This window comes from Eptatretus burgeri, chromosome 8, assembly GCF_056783735.1.
Source record: "Eptatretus burgeri isolate ZD-2024b chromosome 8, Ebu_testis_v1, whole genome shotgun sequence".
NCBI classification, from domain to species: Eukaryota; Metazoa; Chordata; class Myxini; order Myxiniformes; family Myxinidae; genus Eptatretus; species Eptatretus burgeri.
The window spans coordinates 1,238,307-1,262,775 of NC_140968.1; the positions used below are offsets into that span (position 1 = coordinate 1,238,307).

The 24,469-nt window shown below is 49.2% G+C and overlaps 1 protein-coding gene across 1 annotated transcript; it reads right to left on the reverse strand.

Annotated features, from left to right (window-relative positions):
* Positions 1 to 17,678: 17,678 nt before the first annotated feature.
* LOC147020901 (homeobox protein engrailed-1-B-like) lies at positions 17,679 to 23,519 on the reverse strand. The gene is made up of 2 exons (XM_085890549.1): positions 22,940 to 23,519; positions 17,679 to 18,488 (listed from the first exon to the last, which is right to left on the reverse strand). Exons 1-2 carry the CDS (start codon positions 23,286 to 23,288, stop codon positions 18,172 to 18,174), a joined length of 666 nt encoding a protein of 221 aa, XP_085746675.1. The 5' UTR covers positions 23,289 to 23,519; the 3' UTR covers positions 17,679 to 18,171.
* Positions 23,520 to 24,469: the final 950 nt, after the last annotated feature.

A 24,469-nucleotide genomic window follows, 5' to 3' on the forward strand; every position in this document is an offset into this window, starting at 1 on the left:
CTTCATGGACACAATCACAGTCACACAACCATGACAAGTGGTTCGTACACTCAGAGACAGTCAGAGACAATTCGACAAACTGAACAAAAATTGTACTTGACTTGTCATGACGAGACCACACGAGCTTGTCATATATAATAAAAATAATAATAATAATAACAATAATAACAACACGAGAAATTAATCTTAAACACAACCTTGTGCACACACCTCAGTGGGAGCGACAACACTCACAAGCAATAACCTCAATGGTCCAAACGTCAAGCACACCCTGAGGGTCCATCCATCCATCCATCCATTGGGACCATGCTCTGCAGAGCGTTGTTGCTGCCTAAACAGTGTCCTTGGCTATTGGACACAATCCTGGACGGGTCGCCACTCCGACACAGGATACCAGCAAGCTGGCACTCATTTTACCGACCTCGTAAGGATGACGGGCAGAGTCAACCCCACCTGGTATTAATTCAACAACAAAGCAGGATTTGAACTCAGGATCCGAGGATCCCAAGCCCACCACCCGAACCATTAAGTCAACACCAGGCATACCCGAAGGGTCAATTACAAGAAGCTCACCTGTTGGTTCATTTGGATTTTCAATCACAAGTTGTTTGTGCTCCAACAACCCATTTCAACTCATCCACTCAGAGCCAACAGTGGATATACACTATGTACACGATATATATATATATATATATATATATATATATATATATATATATATATATATATATATATGTACACACACACACACACACACACACACACACACACAATGCTTCCCTTACATATTGTGGGGTAAAGAAAGAAAGGAAGAAACCTGAACAAGCATCCTCTTCTGTCTCTTTCATCATGATGATGTCATTTTGAACCGTTACATAATTGCATCATTTTCAAGATGTTACGGCAAATGAATGGTGGCTGTGTCGTGTGAGGTTGAAATGGGTGAGGTTGAGTTGGTGTCATAACATTTCATCATTCACCTGTGTACCTGTATGTCTGAACTCCACTCGGTGTACTTCATTTATCAATAGTGACAAACTTTATGATGTCATGTGTGCACATTTGCTGAACGTTAATTGCTTCTCGTGGTTATAATTTTGCAAGCGATGTCCGGGTGTAACTGCGGTACTTGTACAAGTCGGTGTGCTGTGTCTATCGTACAAAATATACAACTTCACCCCTGATGTGCAAGTCTTACACACAGTTTGGTCAAAATGTAGAGGTGTGCATTGTGCCAAAATAATGATGCAATTATGTGGTATATAGACACACAAACACACACATACAAACACACAAACAAACATACATACACACACAAACACACAAACACACATACACACAAACACACACACACAAACACACACACAAACACACACATACAAACACACACATACAAACACACACAAACACACACACACACACATACACACACAAACACACAAACACATATACAAACACACATACGCACACACATACACACAAACACACACAAACACACAAATACACACATACAAACACAAACACACACAAACACACATACAAACACACACATACAAACACATACACACACACACACATTGAGATACTTTGAGACCTGGTATGTCTCCATTCCATCTCCTGAAACCCACCCACATGTGGACACATAGCAACCAACAACAGCAACTTGCAATCACACGTGTCCACACTTGTACACACATGTATATATATATATATATATATATATATATATATATATATATATATATATATATATATATATATATGTATATATATATACACACACATACAACACACACATGAAGGTGGATACTTTGAGATCTGGGAAGGATCCTTTCCACCTTCTGAAACTCATATATAGAGATAACAATGAATGACGCACGCACACACCCGACCAAATGTTTAAAAAAGAGGTAAACTTACTCCACTACTTAGTGGTGTTTCATACTCAACCTACAATATATTGTTATGTTTGTGGGGAGGATGGAGGAACTTCATAGTAAAGGTACGATTATATGGAGTAGCATGGTCCATGGACGAGCAGGAGACATCTCGATGTAATTTAAGTCGGGAAACTGTCAGCTTAAGTTGTTCAGTGTCAGTGCACCGGAGGGGTGGGGGGGGTGCTGTGTTAATTAGGTATGGTTTAAGGATCATTTCTCCCAGTATGTGATTGCCCCCATGACCTTTTCCTATATTTTTGCATTTGCAAGACCAGCGACAAATAGGATTCACGTCCTTAAAACAACAACTGAACCAAACTTTCCAAGCAGGCAAAAACCCCGCGTCCAGGAGTGACAACTAGCAAACCACGCCCTGTGGTGGATGATGGATGGCCGTGAGGTCAGAAGGTTCGGGGCGGGGGGGGGGGAGAGGATTGTTGTGTGAGGTACGCGATTGGAGGCATAAAGATTGAGCTCGCTGGCATCTCCTCGACACGGTGAAGAAGGCTGTACAATCTCGTGTTCATGCGGAGGAAAATTTGTTCGCACGGAGAAAAATTCTAGCCATTGACTGTTCGGCTGAGTCGTGAAGCGTGTACATTTCTGAGGAGGGAACAAGAGCGTTCCTCGTGGCCTTTTCACGGGGCCTCGGAAATCATCTTGTCGTATGGATGGGGAGGAAGGGGGGGGGCGATCGTGGTGAACAGACCCAGCGCAAGAGACGAACAGTCGGCATATTCCCTCATGAAAAGAAGCTGCACGGTGGTTTCTGAACCCTGGTGTTGAATACCGCCACATGAATACCTCACGTACGTTTCCCACCAAAAGAGCGGCCTGGCACCATTGTCGGGTCTGGTTTCCCGTGCAGTGACGATGTTAGGTCTATAAAGGATCTTCTCTGGACAAAGCTAAGTGCCAGAACAAAGGAGAGATTTTTCTTTTGTTTTACCTTTTCCCCTTGTTCATGAACTGTGCCTGGAGGCACCTCGTCTTTTTGCTGTAAATTCCCTCACGCTTTGATTTATTTTCATTATTACACTTTGATTTATTCCTATTCTGAGTACTTGATTTATGTTCATTGATCTCCTATTTATTAAGATTGCTAGTGTCTGTCTATTCGTTGTGGGTTCGAGTATAAACCCGTCTTATTTGTTTGTGTTGTACCGTCCTCCTAACAGGGATGACACCATTTACATTCCCTTCCCTAACAACCTGGACCATCCTGAACCACCCATCACAACTCTCTCATCCTCATACGCAGTAATTTCAACTGTCACCCTGCCGATTGGCTGGGTGTTGATCGCTCTCCAACTATCCATAGCATTGCAGCAAAGTACTTCTGTAACCACATGGTCCTCACCCAATCAGTGAACTTTCTGTCCCAGATTTCTCCCAGTGGCACATCCTCCTTTATAGAACTGGTAATGATGAATTTTCCTCCTAACATCTCTTATTGCTCTTCTGCTCCAATAGGTTCATCTTCTGTGCTTGCGAGAGTCAACATCTCCTGGACTATTGTCAGAGCTGTCTCAGTGCCATGGAGTCTGTCAGTTCACTCAACCTGACTGGCAGGGGTGGCAAGCTACCCTCGCATTTCAAGACTGGTCCTTCATTTCCATCTCTCCTGATTCCTGATATATTAACACTACCTGGGAATCCTTCCACACAGGCTTGCTTTCCCTTGTGTGTAGATTTATAGCATCTCGTCTGCAATTATCAAACCTATCCTCTCACCGCTTCTCACCATTGTTTGAAAGCAACTTCTCATCTTAAAAGGTAAATCCGACGTAGAAAGCAAGGCCCCCTCAGCATCATTGCGATCTCCTACGCCGAAGCTGAGGGTCTAGTCCTTTTTCTTTCACATCACAGACAGGTTACTGACCTTTGTATTCTCCCACCTCTTTTTTGGTCTTGCACCCTCTACCCTCTCAGGTTTCTGCATGGCACACATGGACTGCCAGTAACCCTCTTCTTGTTAAACTCCCAAAATCCAGGCTCATTGCTCAACTCCACTTATTAGTTCCTCTTTTCTCTCACCTGTGGAACCAACTTCCCAGTCTGTTCAGTCCCATTCTTCCCTCCAGGGCTTTAAGACAGCTGTTCATCACTACCTCAGGTCATACCCCATTCAAACTTATGACCTCTTCTACCCCCAAATGACCCCATTCCCAAGCACTCCCCTTTTCCAAGGTGTGGTGATTTTTTTTTCTCACCTCTTTTCATTTGTTAGTTGTTGTTTGGTTTCTTCCTTTTCTGTTTCATCCCCACTTTTTCCCCCTTCCTGTTCACACTCTGTTTCATTCAGCTTGTGTGAGTGTAGCTCGTTCACTCCATGTGTCCTTTTCGCCCTCAACCTTGATCTCACTCTCACTTCTACTCCACCGTTGGTATTTCCCCCTTTACATTTTGTTCCATTCCATTCTGCTCAATCTCTTCCACAAAGCCTCGACCATGTATTCAAAATCTTGAACCGAAAGGCCTGCAGTCACATGTTCAGTAGCTTGTTCCCCAGCATACAGCAATGTTTGAACCTAAGATGAATTGATTTTCAGAGGACATTCGAATTTGTTCATTTTAAAAGCCAGTAATCATTCCCCAGCCAGTAATGTAGAGAATGCAAGTGCTTGGATTTCAGTCATTGCTTGAAACCTGGTTGGAGGGACAACATAGTATACGACAGGGATTCGCACTTGAATCCTACGGTCAGCACACAGCATCTGCTCATTCTGCTGCAGGTATGAATGTTGAAAAACCAAAAATATGCGATTCTGGCCCTTCGGACAAGCTAAACAAACAAACAAAAATTTCAAATCTTTAAAAAAAAATTTTTCACTTAAATTGCTTATAAAAATATCATATCACGATATTACAAGTTAATTGTTTCAAAATAAATGTTTGTATTATGATTGGTGGAAATCATGACAACATATCAACTCACGTACAGTCATTATCCTCAGTTAAAAAAGGCTGTTCCTCTGCAGTGACGTGTGGTACGATGAGCGTAGCGAGCCGATCGACACTACTATATACATACACTACATGGCCAAAAGTATGTGGGGAACCCATTCTGATTAGTGGATTCGGCTATTTCAGCCACACTCATTGCTGACAGGTGCATACAATCAAGCACACAGCCATACAATCTCCATAAACAAACACTGGCAGTAGAATGGGCCGTACTGAAGAACTCGGTGACTTTCAACGTGGCACTGTCATAGGATGTCACCTTTCCAGCAAGTGAGTTCATCAAATTTCTGCCCTGCTGGAGGTGCCCCGGTCAACTGGAAGCGCTATTATTGTGATATGGAAATGTCTCGGAACAACAACAGCTCAGCCGTGAAGTGGTAGGCCACATAAGCTCACAGAACGGGACCGCCGAGTGCTGAAGCCCATAGCACGAAAATATCGTCTGTCATCAGTTGTAACACTCACGTCGAGAGCTTCTTGAAATGGGTTTCCATGGCTGAGCAGCCGCACACAAGCTGAAGATCACCATGTGCAATGCCAAGCGTCGGCTGGAGTGGTGTAAAGCTCACCACCATTGGACTCTGGAGCAATGCAAACACGTTCCCTGGAGAGATGAATCACGCTTCACCATCTGGCAGTCCGACGGACGAATCATGGTTTGGCGGATGCCAGGAGAACGCTACCTGCCCGAATGCGTAGTGCCAACTGTGAAGTTTGGTGGAGATTAATAATGATCTGGGGCTGTTTTTCATGGTTCGGGCTGGACCCCACATATCCATTGAAGGAAAATCTTCACACCACAGCATACCATGACATTCGAGATGACTCTGTGCTTCCAACTTTGGAGCAACAGTTTGGGGAAGGTTCTTTCCTGTTTCAGCATGACAATGCCCCTGTGCACAAAGTGAGGTCCATACAGAAATGGTTTGTCGAGATCAGTGTGGAAGAACTTGACTGGCCTGCACAGAGCCCTGACCTCAACCCCATCGAACACCTTTGGGATGAATTGGAACGCCGACTGCAAGCCAGACCTAATCGCCCAACATCAGTGCTCGACCTCACTAATGTTTTATGGCTGAATGGAAGCAAATCCTTGCAGCAATGTTCCAACACCTCGTGGAAAGCCTTCCCAGAAGAGTGGAGGCTGTTATAGCAGCAAAGGGGGGGAATCAACTCCATATTAATGCCCATAATTTTGGAATGAGATGTTGGACGAGTCGGTGTCCACATACTTTTGGCCATGTAGTGTATATACTGTGGATCCTGACTTTTGTGTTTCTGCTATTCGCAGACCCTGAGTATTTGTGATTCATAAAATGTGACTTGCTTCTAGATTTACAGCCCTGTGCTTCTCGTATTTGCGGGATTTTTTTATGCATATTCACAGTTTTTCACTGGCACATTCGTGATTTTTCTGACCTGCTTCTACATTTATGGCCCTGTGTTTCACATATTCATGGGTTTTCACAGTTTTTCACGGTGTGTTTGATTTTCCTTTGTGAATCACTAACTGCCGAGAACCTATCCCCCTTTTACCCACGGAAACAATTCCCCGACATTCGCGGCATTTCACAGGAATCTCCCACGAATGTTGTGGTCCGTCGGTGTGTGTGTGTGTGTGTGTGTGTGTGTGTGTGTGTGTGTGTGTGTGTGTGTGTGTGTGTGTGTGTGTGTGTGTGTGTGTGTGTGTGTGTGTGTGTGTGTGTGTGTGTGTGTGTGTATGCATATATATATATATATATATATATATATATATATATATATATATATATATATATATATATATATATTGTAACAGTGAAGTGGAATGGATTATTGCCATATACTCAATAAATTTGGATTTGAGATTAAAAAGATGAATACGAGGCAAGAGTACAGAAGGTCAGGTTTTATTTCTTGGTATTTCTATTAATATATGTTTTACCACTGCAGAACAACAGCACTTTTTATGTTCAACCCCTGTATTTTAGGTCGGCATCACACACAACATTTCAACAAACTCTTGTGACATCTATTGTGATGACATTTTCTGCTGACACAAATGGCACCAATGGAAAAAACTGTTCATTAAACATTTCATCATACATCATTTTCAATGATTTTCATTCTGAATGGTTTGTCTTATGGCCGGAATGGCTATCTTGGCCCAACTTCGAAGACACGAAGAACGGTGCTGAAAAAATGGGCACACCGAATTGGTCAGTGCCATGACGAAGTGACGAGTGTGGGGAAAAGTGACGAGTGTCTGGCTCGAACCATCACACCACCCAGTCTGGCTCGAACCATCACACCACCCAGTCTGGCTCGAACCATCACACCACCCAGTCTGGCTCGAACCATCACACCACCCAGTCTGGCTCGAACCATCACACCACCCAGTCTGGCTCGAACCGTTACACCACCCAGTCTGGCTCGAACCGTTACACCACCCAGTCTGGCTCGAACCATCACACCACCCAGTCTGGCTCGAACCATCACACCACCCAGTCTGGCTCGAACCATCACACCACCCAGTCTGGCTCGAACCATCACACCACCCAGTCTGGCTCGAACCATCACACCACCCAGTCTGGCTCGAACCATCACACCACCCAGTCTGGCTCGAACCATCACACCACCCAGTCTGGCTCGAACCATGACACCACCCAGTCTGGCTCGAACCATGACACCACCCAGTCTGGCTCGAACCATGACACCACCCAGTCTGGCTCGAACCATCACACCACCCAGTCTGGCTCGAACCATCACACCACCCAGTCTGGCTCGAACCATCACACCACCCAGTCTGGCTCGAACCATCACACCACCCAGTCCGGCTCGGACCATGACACCACCCAGTCCGGCTCGAACCATGACACCACCCAGTCTGGCTCGAACCATCACACCACCCAGTCTGGCTCGAACCATGACACCACCCAGTCTGGCTCGAACCATCACACCACCCAGTCTGGCTCGAACCATGACACCACCCAGTCTGGCTCGAACCATGACACCACCCAGTCTGGCTCGAACCATGACACCACCCTGTCTGGCTCGAACCATGACACCACCCAGTCTGGCTCGAACCATGACACCACCCAGTCTGGCTCGAACCATCACACCACCCAGTCTGGCTCGAACCATGACACCACCCAGTCTGGCTCGAACCATCACACCACCCAGTCTGGCTCGAACCATCACACCACCCAGTCTGGCTCGAACCATCACACCACCCAGTCTGGCTCGAACCATCACACCACCCAGTCTGGCTCGAACCATCACACCACCCAGTCTGGCTCGAACCATCACACCACCCAGTCTGGCTCGAACCATCACACCACCCAGTCTGGCTCGAACCATCACACCACCCAGTCTTCCTCGAACCATCACACCACCCAGTCTGGCTCGAACCATCACACCACCCAGTCTGGCTCGAACCATCACACCACCCAGTCTGGCTCGAACCATCACACCACCCAGTCTGGCTCGAACCATCACACCACCCAGTCTGGCTCGAACCATCACACCACCCAGTCTGGCTCGAACCATCACACCACCCAGTCTGGCTCGAACCATCACACCACCCAGTCTGGCTCGAACCATCACACCACCCAGTCTGGCTCGAACCATCACACCACCCAGTCTGGCTCGAACCATCACACCACCCAGTCTGGCTCGAACCATCACACCACCCAGTCTGGCTCGAACCATTACACCACCCAGTCTGGCTCGAACCGTTACACCACCCAGTCTTGCTCGAACCATGACACCACCCAGTCTGGCTCGAACCGTTACACCACCCAGTCTGGCTGGAACCGTTACACCACCCAGTCTGGCTGGAACCGTTACACCACCCAGTCTGGCTCGAACCATCACACCATCCAGTCTGGCTCAAATCATGACACCACCCAGTCTGGCTCGAACCATTACACCACCCAGTCTGGCTCGAACCGTTACACCACCCAGTCTGGCTGGAACCGTTACACCACCCAGTCTGGCTGGAACCGTTACACCACCCAGTCTGGCTCGAACCATCACACCACCCAGTCTGGCTCAAATCATGACACCACCCAGTCTGGCTCGAACCATTACACCACCCAGTCTGGCTCAAATCATGACACCACCCAGTCTGGCTCGAACCATTACACCACCCAGTCTGGCTCGAACCGTTACACCACCCAGTCTGGCTCGAACCATTACACCGCCCAGTCTGGCTCGAACCGTTACACCACCCAGTCTGGCTCGAACCGTTACACCACGCAGTCTGGCTCGAACCGTTACACCACCCAGTCTGGCTCGAACCGTTACACCACCCAGTCTGGCTGGAACCGTTACACCACCCAGTCTGGCTGGAACCGTTACACCACCCAGTCTGGCTGGAACCGTTACACCACCCAGTCTGGCTCGAACCGTTACACCACCCAGTCTGGCTCGAACCTTTACACCACCCAGTCTGGCTCGAACCATTACACACCCAGTCTGGCTGGAACCGTTACACCACCCAGTCTGGCTCGAACCATGACACCACCCAGTCTGGCTCGAACCATGACACCACCCAGTCTGGCTCGAACCATCACACCACCCAGTCTGGCTCGAACCATCACACCACCCAGTCTGGCTCGAACCATCACACCACCCAGTCTGGCTCGAAACATGACACCACCCAGTCTGGCTCGAACCATCACACCACCCAGTCTGGCTCGAACCATTACACCACCCAGTCTGGCTCGAACCATTACACCACCCAGTCTGGCTCGAACCGTTACACCACCCAGTCTGGCTGGAACTGTTACACCACCCAGTCTGGCTGGAACCGTTACACCACCCAGTCTGGCTCGAACCATTACTCCACCCAGTCTGGCTCAAATCATGACACCACCCAGTCTGGCTCGAACCATTACACCACCCAGTCTGGCTCGAACCGTAACACCACCCAGTCTGGCTCGAACCGTTACACCACCCAGTCTGGCTCGAACCGTTACACCACCCAGTCTGGCTCGAACCGTAACACCACCCAGTCTGGCTCGAACCGTTACACCACCCAGTCTGGCTCGAACCGTTACACCACCCAGTCTGGCTCGAACCATTACACCGCCCAGTCTGGCTCGAACCGTTACACCACCCAGTCTGGCTCGAACCATTACACCACCCAGTCTGGCTCGAACCGTTACACCACGCAGTCTGGCTCGAACCGTTACACCACCCAGTCTGGCTCGAACCGTTACACCACCCAGTCTGGCTCGAACCATGACACCACCCTGTCTGGCTCGAACCATGACACCACCCAGTCTGGCTCGAACCATGACACCACCCAGTCTGGCTCGAACCATCACACCACCCAGTCTGGCTCGAACCATGACACCACCCAGTCTGGCTCGAACCATCACACCACCCAGTCTGGCTCGAACCATCACACCACCCAGTCTGGCTCGAACCATCACACCACCCAGTCTGGCTCGAACCATCACACCACCCAGTCTGGCTCGAACCATCACACCACCCAGTCTGGCTCGAACCATCACACCACCCAGTCTGGCTCGAACCATCACACCACCCAGTCTGGCTCGAACCATCACACCACCCAGTCTTCCTCGAACCATCACACCACCCAGTCTGGCTCGAACCATCACACCACCCAGTCTGGCTCGAACCATCACACCACCCAGTCTGGCTCGAACCATCACACCACCCAGTCTGGCTCGAACCATCACACCACCCAGTCTGGCTCGAACCATCACACCACCCAGTCTGGCTCGAACCATCACACCACCCAGTCTGGCTCGAACCATCACACCACCCAGTCTGGCTCGAACCATCACACCACCCAGTCTGGCTCGAACCATCACACCACCCAGTCTGGCTCGAACCATCACACCACCCAGTCTGGCTCGAACCATTACACCACCCAGTCTGGCTCGAACCGTTACACCACCCAGTCTTGCTCGAACCATGACACCACCCAGTCTGGCTCGAACCGTTACACCACCCAGTCTGGCTGGAACCGTTACACCACCCAGTCTGGCTGGAACCGTTACACCACCCAGTCTGGCTCGAACCATCACACCATCCAGTCTGGCTCAAATCATGACACCACCCAGTCTGGCTCGAACCATTACACCACCCAGTCTGGCTCGAACCGTTACACCACCCAGTCTGGCTGGAACCGTTACACCACCCAGTCTGGCTGGAACCGTTACACCACCCAGTCTGGCTCGAACCATCACACCACCCAGTCTGGCTCAAATCATGACACCACCCAGTCTGGCTCGAACCATTACACCACCCAGTCTGGCTCAAATCATGACACCACCCAGTCTGGCTCGAACCATTACACCACCCAGTCTGGCTCGAACCGTTACACCACCCAGTCTGGCTCGAACCATTACACCGCCCAGTCTGGCTCGAACCGTTACACCACCCAGTCTGGCTCGAACCGTTACACCACGCAGTCTGGCTCGAACCGTTACACCACCCAGTCTGGCTCGAACCGTTACACCACCCAGTCTGGCTGGAACCGTTACACCACCCAGTCTGGCTGGAACCGTTACACCACCCAGTCTGGCTGGAACCGTTACACCACCCAGTCTGGCTCGAACCGTTACACCACCCAGTCTGGCTCGAACCTTTACACCACCCAGTCTGGCTCGAACCATTACACACCCAGTCTGGCTGGAACCGTTACACCACCCAGTCTGGCTCGAACCATGACACCACCCAGTCTGGCTCGAACCATCACACCACCCAGTCTGGCTCGAACCATCACACCACCCAGTCTGGCTCGAACCATCACACCACCCAGTCTGGCTCGAACCATCACACCACCCAGTCTGGCTCGAACCATCACACCACCCAGTCTGGCTCGAACCATTACACCACCCAGTCTGGCTCGAACCGTTACACCACCCAGTCTTGCTCGAACCATGACACCACCCAGTCTGGCTCGAACCGTTACACCACCCAGTCTGGCTGGAACCGTTACACCACCCAGTCTGGCTGGAACCGTTACACCACCCAGTCTGGCTCGAACCATCACACCATCCAGTCTGGCTCAAATCATGACACCACCCAGTCTGGCTCGAACCATTACACCACCCAGTCTGGCTCGAACCGTTACACCACCCAGTCTGGCTGGAACCGTTACACCACCCAGTCTGGCTGGAACCGTTACACCACCCAGTCTGGCTCGAACCATCACACCACCCAGTCTGGCTCAAATCATGACACCACCCAGTCTGGCTCGAACCATTACACCACCCAGTCTGGCTCAAATCATGACACCACCCAGTCTGGCTCGAACCATTACACCACCCAGTCTGGCTCGAACCGTTACACCACCCAGTCTGGCTCGAACCATTACACCGCCCAGTCTGGCTCGAACCGTTACACCACCCAGTCTGGCTCGAACCGTTACACCACGCAGTCTGGCTCGAACCGTTACACCACCCAGTCTGGCTCGCACCGTTACACCACCCAGTCTGGCTGGAACCGTTACACCACCCAGTCTGGCTGGAACCGTTACACCACCCAGTCTGGCTGGAACCGTTACACCACCCAGTCTGGCTCGAACCGTTACACCACCCAGTCTGGCTCGAACCTTTACACCACCCAGTCTGGCTCGAACCATTACACACCCAGTCTGGCTGGAACCGTTACACCACCCAGTCTGGCTCGAACCATGACACCACCCAGTCTGGCTCGAACCATGACACCACCCAGTCTGGCTCGAACCATCACACCACCCAGTCTGGCTCGAACCATCACACCACCCAGTCTGGCTCGAACCATCACACCACCCAGTCTGGCTCGAAACATGACACCACCCAGTCTGGCTCGAACCATCACACCACCCAGTCTGGCTCGAACCATTACACCGCCCAGTCTGGCTCGAACCGTTACACCACCCAGTCTGGCTCGAACCGTTACACCACGCAGTCTGGCTCGAACCGTTACACCACCCAGTCTGGCTCGAACCGTTACACCACCCAGTCTGGCTGGAACCGTTACACCACCCAGTCTGGCTGGAACCGTTACACCACCCAGTCTGGCTGGAACCGTTACACCACCCAGTCTGGCTCGAACCGTTACACCACCCAGTCTGGCTCGAACCTTTACACCACCCAGTCTGGCTCGAACCATTACACACCCAGTCTGGCTGGAACCGTTACACCACCCAGTCTGGCTCGAACCATGACACCACCCAGTCTGGCTCGAACCATGACACCACCCAGTCTGGCTCGAACCATCACACCACCCAGTCTGGCTCGAACCATCACACCACCCAGTCTGGCTCGAACCATCACACCACCCAGTCTGGCTCGAAACATGACACCACCCAGTCTGGCTCGAACCATCACACCACCCAGTCTGGCTCGAACCATTACACCACCCAGTCTGGCTCGAACCATTACACCACCCAGTCTGGCTCGAACCGTTACACCACCCAGTCTGGCTGGAACTGTTACACCACCCAGTCTGGCTGGAACCGTTACACCACCCAGTCTGGCTCGAACCATTACACCACCCAGTCTGGCTCAAATCATGACACCACCCAGTCTGGCTCGAACCATTACACCACCCAGTCTGGCTCGAACCGTAACACCACCCAGTCTGGCTCGAACCGTTACACCACCCAGTCTGGCTCGAACCGTTACACCACCCAGTCTGGCTCGAACCGTAACACCACCCAGTCTGGCTCGAACCGTTACACCACCCAGTCTGGCTCGAACCGTTACACCACCCAGTCTGGCTCGAACCATTACACCGCCCAGTCTGGCTCGAACCGTTACACCACCCAGTCTGGCTCGAACCATTACACCACCCAGTCTGGCTCGAACCGTTACACCACGCAGTCTGGCTCGAACCGTTACACCACCCAGTCTGGCTCGAACCGTTACACCACCCAGTCTGGCTGGAACCGTTACACCACCCAGTCTGGCTGGAACCGTTACACCACCCAGTCTGGCTGGAACCGTTACACCACCCAGTCTGGCTCGAACCTTTACACCACCCAGTCTGGCTCGAACCTTTACACCACCCAGTCTGGCTCGAACCATTACACCACCCAGTCTGGCTGGAACCGTTACACCACCCAGTCTGGCTGGAACCGTTACACCACCCAGTCTGGCTGGAACCGTTACACCACCCAGTCTGGCTGGAACCGTTACACCACCCAGTCTGGCTTGAACCGTTACACCACCCAGTCTGGCTCGAACCATGACACCACCCAGTCTGGCTGGAACCGTTACACCACCCAGTCTGGCTCGAACCATGACACCACCCAGTCTGGCTGTAAATTTAGGAAATGCAATTTTACTATTTTTATTTACTTACAGTAATTCAACTTTTTTTTCCTACATTTTGCAGCAGTTTCAATAGTAGCTTTTCTTCATACTTTTATTTGACCTTGCCAAATCAATGTTCATGGAAGAGTGAGGTGATAGAGGTGAAAAGGGCAACAAACTGACAGTGGGGCAGAAAGTTGGGTAATGATGGAACAGTAACAAACCCGAGTGAGGGCCGCAAGATCTCAGGACCTGGATAAAGATGCACAAACCGAGTGTTGTATCCCGACGGACAGACCACACGGACACATGGGACCAGGGTTAGCACGTCTCGTGTATTGCAGCCAAGATGGCGGAATCTCAATCCCCTGCAGCCAGGTCATATGGCCTGTGATCCACTGGTGTATCACGTGACTATGCAAACACAACACCAAGCACAATAACACATGCAAAGGCACTGACTGATGAGACGAGCAAATACATCACATCAACAAAATGAACAAAAACTGTTAAACAAGTCCATTCTGGAGCAGGTATCCTCCGCTTTCGAAGACAGCCTCTTGGAGCAGCAGAGAGGATACCTCTGGTCACAGACACTCGGAAACAGAAAGATACGGTGAAAAAAAACCTCAAGGTATCCTAACATACACTGTATTGTCATTCTGATGTGCCATACTCACTCTGTTACAGAGCATCGGTGCTGCCGAAGCAGTTTTCTGAGCAAGGGTTATACTGGGCGCTTTGCCATTGCCTTCCTCGCATTAGTTTTTACAGGAATTGGCAAAAGCTCACCCACTCTTTGAGAAGGACACCATGGGATCTTTAATGTCAAGCAACTAACGCCAGCAGATGGGACACCCGTTCAATGTCCGTCCAAGGGATGGCGCACACATCAACAAATCACCGCACCTGTGAAACACCAGGACGACAGCTTACAACTGGGTTGAGATTCGAACCCAGGCCAGACACCTCAGAGGGGGAGTGTGTGTACATCTTCACCATCCTGCCAGGCCTATCCTAACATTTTTTTTTTATAAGTTACACAATACTTAACTCGGACACAGAAGGTGGACGGAGGTTATGTTTTCACCGCTGTCTCTCTGTTTGTTTGTTTGTTTGTCTGTGAGAAGGATATCTCAAAAAAAGTTGAGGACGGATTTGGACGAAACTTGATGGACAATACTGGACGTTTTAAAGTGATTTTTCACCATTGAAAGATATGGCCAAAAACAATATACAGCAAGATATCTCACAAAGTGGTGGATGAGTTATGACAAAACTAGGTGGATGAGTTGGTTCGGTGTTCATCCTGGCGGAGGTATGCGCTCTTCCGAGTGTCGTCCTGGCTCGACGTATTATACAAGGTGGTTAGCTCGAGTGCATTGTCTTTCGACAACAATCTCAACCTTTCAGAACAAAGAAAATCTGAATTTTGAATTTTTTATTTTCAAACACAGTATGTTCACCGGACCCAATGGTACAAGTGTGCCATTCCAAAAGTTGTATGGAAGAAATACTCAGAGCCATCCAAAGCAGATGAAAAAAGTACAAGGTATATGTATATGTATATGTATATATACACACACACACACACATACTGCATATCATGTCTGAGAAGGCAATGGCAAAGAACCAGTATAACCCAACTGGTCTGCCGAATGTCCATGTTATAAAGTCGTAGACAAAGCGATTCAATGAGATATTATCCAAACATAATTCAGACGGTGAAAGATTTCTCGTGCGGATCGTGCTGTTTTACTTGCTGTACCTCGTCTATTGTCACCTTCAGGTTGTTCGTTGTCATGAGGCTCGGCCAAAGTTGCGCACTCAGGCTCTGCAAGCTGTCCCATCTCGGCAACGGTCCGGAGAGCCAGAGGTCGTCCTGACGGTCGTCCTGTACGGCACCAGAACACCACCGCCTCGTCTTTGTAAACGGCCCAGTGAGATCTTTAACGTGTCCCTACCAGACTACCAGTTAATGCGCCATACATGGATCCCCGCATGGGCTAGACGTTGGAGCAAAGTCGGATCGGAATCGAACCCAAACAAACCAGCTCAAAGTCTCACGAGTTGAATGTTGCGAGCGCAAATTTATTGAAATCGCCGAAGGTGTTGAGGAAAAGGAGAAGTCGTTGTGGCGAGATCCAGCTTGTTCGTGGAACACCGTGCACAGCCACCGGGTCCGTGTGCAAGCGAGATACAGGTAAACATGACGTCCACACAGACAAAGATGGCTGATGGGGTTTCACCTGAAAAGGTAACACAAGCAGGCCACACCTGAAACATTGTCTGTCTGTCTGTCTCTCTCTCCTTTATATGATCCGATAAAACTGAACCTCTCGAAAAGGTAACTCAAATCCTGCACAGCTCCTCGGATACCAAATACTCACCCACGGGAATAAAGGAATACACGTACCGTTAACCCTGGGTACCTGTCTTCCTCCAACCTAACATGACTCCCATGAAGTAAGTACCCAAGACATAACTCACGAATATGTATGTATGTATGTATGTACAAGCGAGTTATCTAGGGATTCGTCACCGCAGTGTAATAAAAAAACATTCTACAAATGTACAATTCCTTTAGTGTGGACACGTTTACAATAAGCTTCACTTTTAAAATTAATTATTTTGGTGGAATTAATTTCACCAAAAACATGACGATCAATCTGCATCGTGTTGGCTTGATGTTCAGTCAAAACACCTTAACTTGATGGTTCGAGCCTGGGTTCGAGTCCTGACCCAGCTATAAACAGTCATCGCGGTGTTTCACATACAGGGTCATTCGTGTGTGTGTGTGTGTGTGTGTGTGTGTACATGTTTTTAAAAATAAAAGAACAACCTTCATGTTTATTGGATTTTATTGAGTGTTTGGTTCACATAAACCTTCAAACACCCCCTCCCCCTCCCACCCCAGTTCCAATGAACGAAATCGAAGTGAACGACTCATGAGATCAGCAGTGCGTGTCATGCGGACGAGGTTCACCGGTAACACGCGAAACACACGTACGTCCGTGTTTGGTTGGAATCGATACACACTTTGGCACCGACAATTCAAATAAATGTTTATTACGCATGCTCGTAAGTGACAATGACGTTCGTGCTGGCACACAAAAACATGCGCACAAGGCACGTGCAGTGTGAGACATGCTCCAAACCTTCTTCGGAGCAAGTCAGGACATTGTACATGATGGACATTATTATAATTACAACTTGCACATAATAACCACGAGTAACTAACTATACCTGCGCGTTGAACGCTCTGTTTCGGTACCTGGTTCGAGTTTAAACAAGAGACGAATGCGAGCGAACGCGTCGTCACAGTGGTACCCAAACATACCTGCTGACATATTGCCACCTTGCCCGTTGGTACAACGTGTACACATTTTAAATATCGATGTCGATTTCCCAAGGATGGATGATTTGGATATATTCCTACGTGAGAACCTCAATAGTCGGGGGACGTTCAATGTCATAGATGTGTCCAATGTTGATAATTTTCCAGTGTGTGTGTGTGTGTGTGTGTGTGTGTGTGTGTGTGTGTGTGTGTGTGTGTGTGTGTGTGTGTGTGTGTGTGTGTGTGTGTGTGTGCGTGCGTGCGCAGGATATCTTTGGCCTGTATAAAAGGCTTGGCCAACGATTGAATCGAGTGCAGATGAAGGATATATTGGACCGATATGGAATTTGCATGAAACACGTTTGAGACAAATTACAGTCACGACACAGGTAGAGTTATCACCTGGAACCAATTCACATACGTCCTGCACATACACTTTGCGCTCACTAGCACCGTTGCACTATTCCCTAAAGCGCCAAACACACCGGCGACGATGTCGTCGCGTGCACCTTTCCGAGCCGTATGTCGCCGTCTTTACACGTGGGTAAAGGCCAGGTAAACGAGGAGGCGCACGGAGCCCTCTGGACCGGACTCCGAGGTCCGTACGAGCACAAGACTCCGAGCTCCGACTCTCCGAACACCCGGACCCTTAGCAATTGTGGGGACGCTACTCGCTGTCGTCCTTGTCGGCACCATGGAGGCACATTGTCGAGTGGTTGTACAAGCCTTGAGCGAGCAACTGAAGCGCCAGACCGTTCCTCATGCCGCCGGACTTCTTGAGCTTGGCTCTCTTGTTCTGGAACCAGATCTTCACCTGAGCCTCGCTCAGCTGGAGTTCCCGTGCCAATGCCCCACGCCGCGCCTCGCTCAAGTACCGGCTCGAACAGAACTCGGCCTTCAGTCGCTGCAGTTGCTCGGGAGAGAAGGCCGTTCGAGGCCGCTTCACCTCCGTCTCGTTCTTCTTGGCCTTGCGTACTCGTGGCCCTGTGAGTGAGGGACACACGGGGCACGAGCAATGAGTACCCGGGATCTGATAGTACGAGTGGTGATGAGTTAAAGTGTGGTCATGCACAGTGACTATCTGCGATGGATAAGTAAGGAATCAATGAGGGACGTGGGATGTGCTGCAACACGAGGGTCCAGTTCAAGAACAACAAGCCATTGTCGACAATTGGAGGCTGAACAAGGTGCAATGAGTATTTGGTGATGTGATGGGGACACATCGGGCACGAGCAATGAGTACCCGGGATCTGATAGTACGAGTGGTGATGAGTTAAAATGCGGTCGTGCACTCTGCGATGGATAAGTGAGGAATCAATGAGGGATGTGCTGCAACATGAGGGTCCAGTTAGAGAACAACAAGCCATTATCGATAATTGGAGGCTGAACAAGGTGCAATGAGTATTTGGTGATGTAATGGGGACACCTGTCCGACAACAATGAAGAGACTGGTCCTTACTTACTCTCTCTCTCTCTCTCTCTTTCTCTATCGAGTGCAGTCTGTGCCTGCTGGTTGCATCATTGGTTGCAGTGTCCCCCTTACCAGTACACTGGTACTCATTTTGCCCACCTCGGAAGGATGACAGGCTGAGTCAACCTCCTGGTGGATATTAATTCAGCGGCCAACGGGACTTGAACTCAGGACCCTCAGATCCCAAGCCGCCACCCTAACCACTAAACCAACACCATGGTTATGCCTCACTTACTAGGATGACATGTCCATTGGAATATGGAGCCAATGTAGAACCCGTCGGTGCCTGTGAAGGACGCACAGGACCCAGCACAGGACACAAGGGGGTTTGGGTTTCAAAGTAAGTTTGTTTATCCGCAGGCGATGGAGTTTGTGTTCAGCTGCTCGGTTATGGCCGCATTCTGAACGGGTTTCCGTCCAAACATGGACCTTCCCTGCCACTCTGTGGGACTGTAATCACCAGGGTCGTGGGTATCGAAAAGTGCTGCGACGTGTCGTGTCGCACGGCCCACGGTCCAGGCCAAACGTTCGCCGCACGTCCCAATAAATGGACACGTCTCGACGACGACCACTTCGGAGGTGTTTCACGACAAATGGTCTCGCTCCGGGTGATCCGATAAAACGTCCGCCATTTTGAAATGAACAAATCGTCTTCAGCTTTCACGAACATGAACAACGGCGTTATTATCAATTATTATTATTATTATTATTATTATTTATAATAAACACGACACGTGGGCGACTATTCATGAATTCCCGATGTAAATGTTGAACAACCCAAAAGGATGACGATGTGATGTGAAAACGGTGAACGTGGTTCCATTGGTGATGACGTTCCTTCACGTCGAATTAACGACGACTTGGAAACAATTCGTTCCTTTTTAAAATTCTCTCCTCCAAACCAAACCCAATGTTATCTGTCGAGTTATGAACGGTTTACATTTTTACTCCGTCCCGTCGAACGGATAGATGAAGCAAAATATTAATCATGATACACACGTGCTTACGAGCGCACACTAACAACATTGCACGTTTCAGGTCGTTTCATTGCGCTTTTATAACGCAGCATCCACATCGACCAACATGTTATACGTACCGCTGTACCCACTCTGACATTCTCGCCAATTTGTCCCCGTCCATGCCCGGTTGCCACACACGGACACGTTTTGGCCAATTTGTCCCCGTCCATTTCCGTTTGCTACACACGGACACGTTTTGGCCGATTTGTCCCCGTCCATGCCCGGTTGCCACACACGGACACGTTTTGGCCAATTTGTCCCCATCCATTTCCGTTTGCTACACACGGACACGTTTTGGCCGATTTGTCCCCGTCCATGCCCGGTTGCCACACACGGACACGTTTTGGCCAATTTGTCCCCGTCCATGCCCGGTTGCCACACACGGACACGTTTTGGCCGATTTGTCCCCATCCATGCCCGTTTGCCACACACGGACACATTTTGGCCAATTTGTCCCCATCCATGCCTGTTTGCCACACACGGACACGTTTTGGTCGATTAGTCCCCGTCCATGTCCGTTTGCCACACACGGACACGTTTTGGCCGATTTGTCCCCGTCCATGCCCGTTTGCCACACACGGACGCGTTTTGGCCGATTTGTCCCCATCCATGCCTGTTTGCCACACACGGACACATTTTGGCCAATTTGTCCCCATCCATGCCTGTTTGCCACACACGGACACGTTTTGGCCAATTTGTCCCCATCCATGCCTGTTTGCCACACACGGACACGTTTTGGCCAATTTGTCCCCGTCCATGCCCGTTTGCCACACACGGACACGTTTTGGCCGATTAGTCCCCGTCCATGCCCGTTTGCCACACACGGACACGTCTTGGCCGATCTGTCGGCAATGTTGGTGGTACGAAAGCACGGATCATGAACAGGCACGACGTGTTGGTTAAAAGAATGAACAAAGCACGAGTATCGCTGCAAGTTAATAACTAGTTGATGGGTTTGGGTTGTTTTTTTCGACGTGTTCGGTCATCATGATCATCGTTTAAAAGTGGACATTTATTACACGAGATGAACAATTTCATGAGTGATGCGTTTGTGGGTTTGTGAAGAGAAAACTCTTCTGAATCAGAACTTACACAGATTGTGTTCACCACGTGTGGGAGTTGTGTTGTAGTTGGTCCATGAGTGCGCCAAATGTAGGGCCTCGCATAACATTCATACTGTCGCAGTTTGCCCACATATTACAAATGCGAGACAATAATAATAATTATTATTATCGTTGTCACTGTTATTGTTATTGTTATTGTGCACCATGCTCCCATAGAGAGTGTCACTGCTACCAAAGTAGTTTCTTTCCCGAGGTGTTCAAGTTCTGGAAGGGTTTCCGCTCCGACACAGGATGTGGGCAACTGAGCGGGTAGGAATTAGTAATTTGTTCCAGGATGCCGGTGATAGCTCGCCTTTGCCTCCTCTACACGAAGGACACCAATGGGGATGTTTAAGGTCCACCAAGCAATGTCAGGATGTCTGGCTTAACGTGCATCCGACGGACGGCACACACATCGACGAATCACCCTGCCTGTGAAACACCGAGGTGGACGGAAACACAGCAACACCGAGATAGAGGGGTACAAGACACGAGGACACGGGGACCCAAAACGCCCAGGTAACAACGTCCGAGCCACAAATGGACGTTGTACACCTGCAGCACAAATTAACTCGGGAGTGCAACGTCGCGATGATGACCCAAAAGGCCTCATTTTCTTGCTTAACGCCGTGCGAGATCGTGCGACCACTCGTTCGACTGGGCGCAGAGTGTGGACCCTTTTTGTATCAATTTCTGAATAAATACAGAAAATAAATATTTAAATGCCATGGATTCCATTTCTCACCGGACATACACCTTCAAATGTACAGATCCAAACTGCGCCGCTCGACCGGCCGAGCGGCGTACGGAGCTCCATCGGCCAAAAGCGTCGTTACCTGCGCGAACAAAGCTTGTTATGTGTTCACCTCTGTGTGTCTGTGTGAGCAGGAAGATATGTCAAGCAGTTATGGACGGATTCGGATGAAACTTGGTGGACAGGCTGCGTGCGCGACAATTTGTTAAATTTTCGTGAAGATCCGAAGAAGAGATTTTTGTTTTTTGTTTTTCATCTTATTTTTAAAAAGTGATTTTTCACCATTTGGAGATGGCGCCCAAAACGACATGTGGCACCGGATTCAAAAAGTTGTGGATAAGTTGTAATAAAATGGGTAGTGATGACAAGAACGAGGCGATTCCATTTTGGTTCAGGTTCAGATCCACATTGGGTGTATCAATGGGCCACCCAGATCCACATCGGGTCTATCGGTGGGCCACCCAGATCCACATCGGGTCTATCGGTGGGCCACCCAGATCCACATCGGGCTCATGAGTTGGCCAACAAAGGTAAACTGTTGAGCCTGGTGGAGGTGTGCGCTCCATGGAGCTCCGTAAGAATAATTACCAATTTCATTGATGATTGAAAGTTTTTGTTGTAACATTGACCTTACACGTGTGAACATAATGTCGAGTGTGTGTGTGTGTGTGTGTGTGTGTGTGTGTGTGTGTGTGTGTGTGTGTGTGTGTGTGTGTGTGTGTTTTATACATTTCCAATGAAAAAAAGGAACTACATATACCCTTGTAATCTGGTAATAAACAACAAGATCCGACCCGGTCTCAGGCACGTCACTGGATCTGCTCTTGCTTGTTCACCACCACATCAGCAGGGCAGGTGTACTCACCTTTTTGGTTGGATCTGTGTATGTATGTTTGTACATCTGTAAGTATAAAACCCATTGGCGTTTCTTGTATGTCGTTGCGAGTGCTCACACCATGGTTAGTTCTACGAATCGATGAGTGCTGCACATTGCCGTTTTTGTTTCGTGGTGCACGAGATAACTGGCTCGTCGAGGTAAAGACCACAAGGAGCAGGTGTTCCTTTAACCTGTGAGATTAGGCTCTTACCGGAAGAGGGACGATCCGAATACCGTGTGCAGTATACCCAGGCTGGCCAGAGCAGGTCGTGTGCACAACCCTCGGAGCTTCGACCCTCGGACTGCCTCGAGGTGGCCGTGCCTCCAGAGCCGGCCGAAGCCGTCAGGGCGCCCACCCCGTTTTCCACGTCCCTATGTCGATGCCCGAATTCGGGACTCAAGATGTTCTCGATGAGGAAGCTCGTGGGTCTGGAAGGTGCATGCACAATGTGCGGTGCAGGATCAGTCTCATGAGCTTGGACTCCCCCGTGCACGTCCGCGGACTCTGTGCGTCGACCCTTCGCCTCGCCCTCACCCGCCGACTCTCGTTCTGAACTCATGGTCTTCCTGGTGTCTCCCTGCCCCTGGAAGCGAACCGCACGGCTCAACCAAATTCGATCTGCTTCTGAGAAAATCCAGATTTAAAAGAAATGCCCCAGTGATCCTTTGAAATTGTGCTCCAGCTTCAAAAGCAGTTCCAACACCTTCGTTTTCGGTCCACGAAGCGTTTGAATTCCAAGAGGTGTCAAGCAGTTCCTTCCACAGACAACACTCTCAGTCGCTGTTTACGCCGCCCGTGCCCCCCCTGCCCCCTACTACTTGGCACGGACCACGTGGCATAGACTTCCCCGCCCCTTCTCCTCGGGACTGACCACGCGGTCCACACCCCGCCTTTTCCTTGGTGCCGACGCTGCTCGGTTGCAGTTGGCTATCCAAATGCTTAACTGGAACGGATGGCAGGAGGATCGGCATACCAAGAACGTGGTACCACGGTCCATTCAGGGCTGCCTCAGACGATAGAATGATTACAGCACTTGTGAGAGGACACCACAAAGTGATAGGACGCAGACGTGCATGACAGACACAACCAGGACATTGCGACAGCAAATATCCACGCACGCAAACACGGTGCAAATGCTGACATGGGATACAAACGAACACGGTACATATATATATATATATATATATATATATATATATATATATATATACAGACACAGATACAAATCAATTTATATTCATATACAAATAAATTTATATTCATATATATATATATATATATATATATATATATATATATATATATATATATATATATATATATATATATATATATATATATACAAATAAATTTATATTCATCTTTTCATTTATATTCACACGGTCTCGTGGTGGAGCTCGGGTGGTGAATAGCGGGGTCCACGGAGGGGGGGGGGGTCAGGGTCGCTCTTTCCTTTCCTTGTAGAGGGCCAGCAGGGACATGTTCGCCGCCTTCACGACCTTCTGCACAACCCTCCGCTTCAAACTGCACGCTCAAGAACAACCCTCAGAATTATATTCAATTTATATTCAGTCATATATATATATACACTGTACAAGTAAATTTATATTCATATACATATATATATATACACACTGTACAAGTAAATTTATATTCATATACATATATATATATATATATATATATATATATATATATATATATATATATATATATATATACAAATACATTTATATTCAT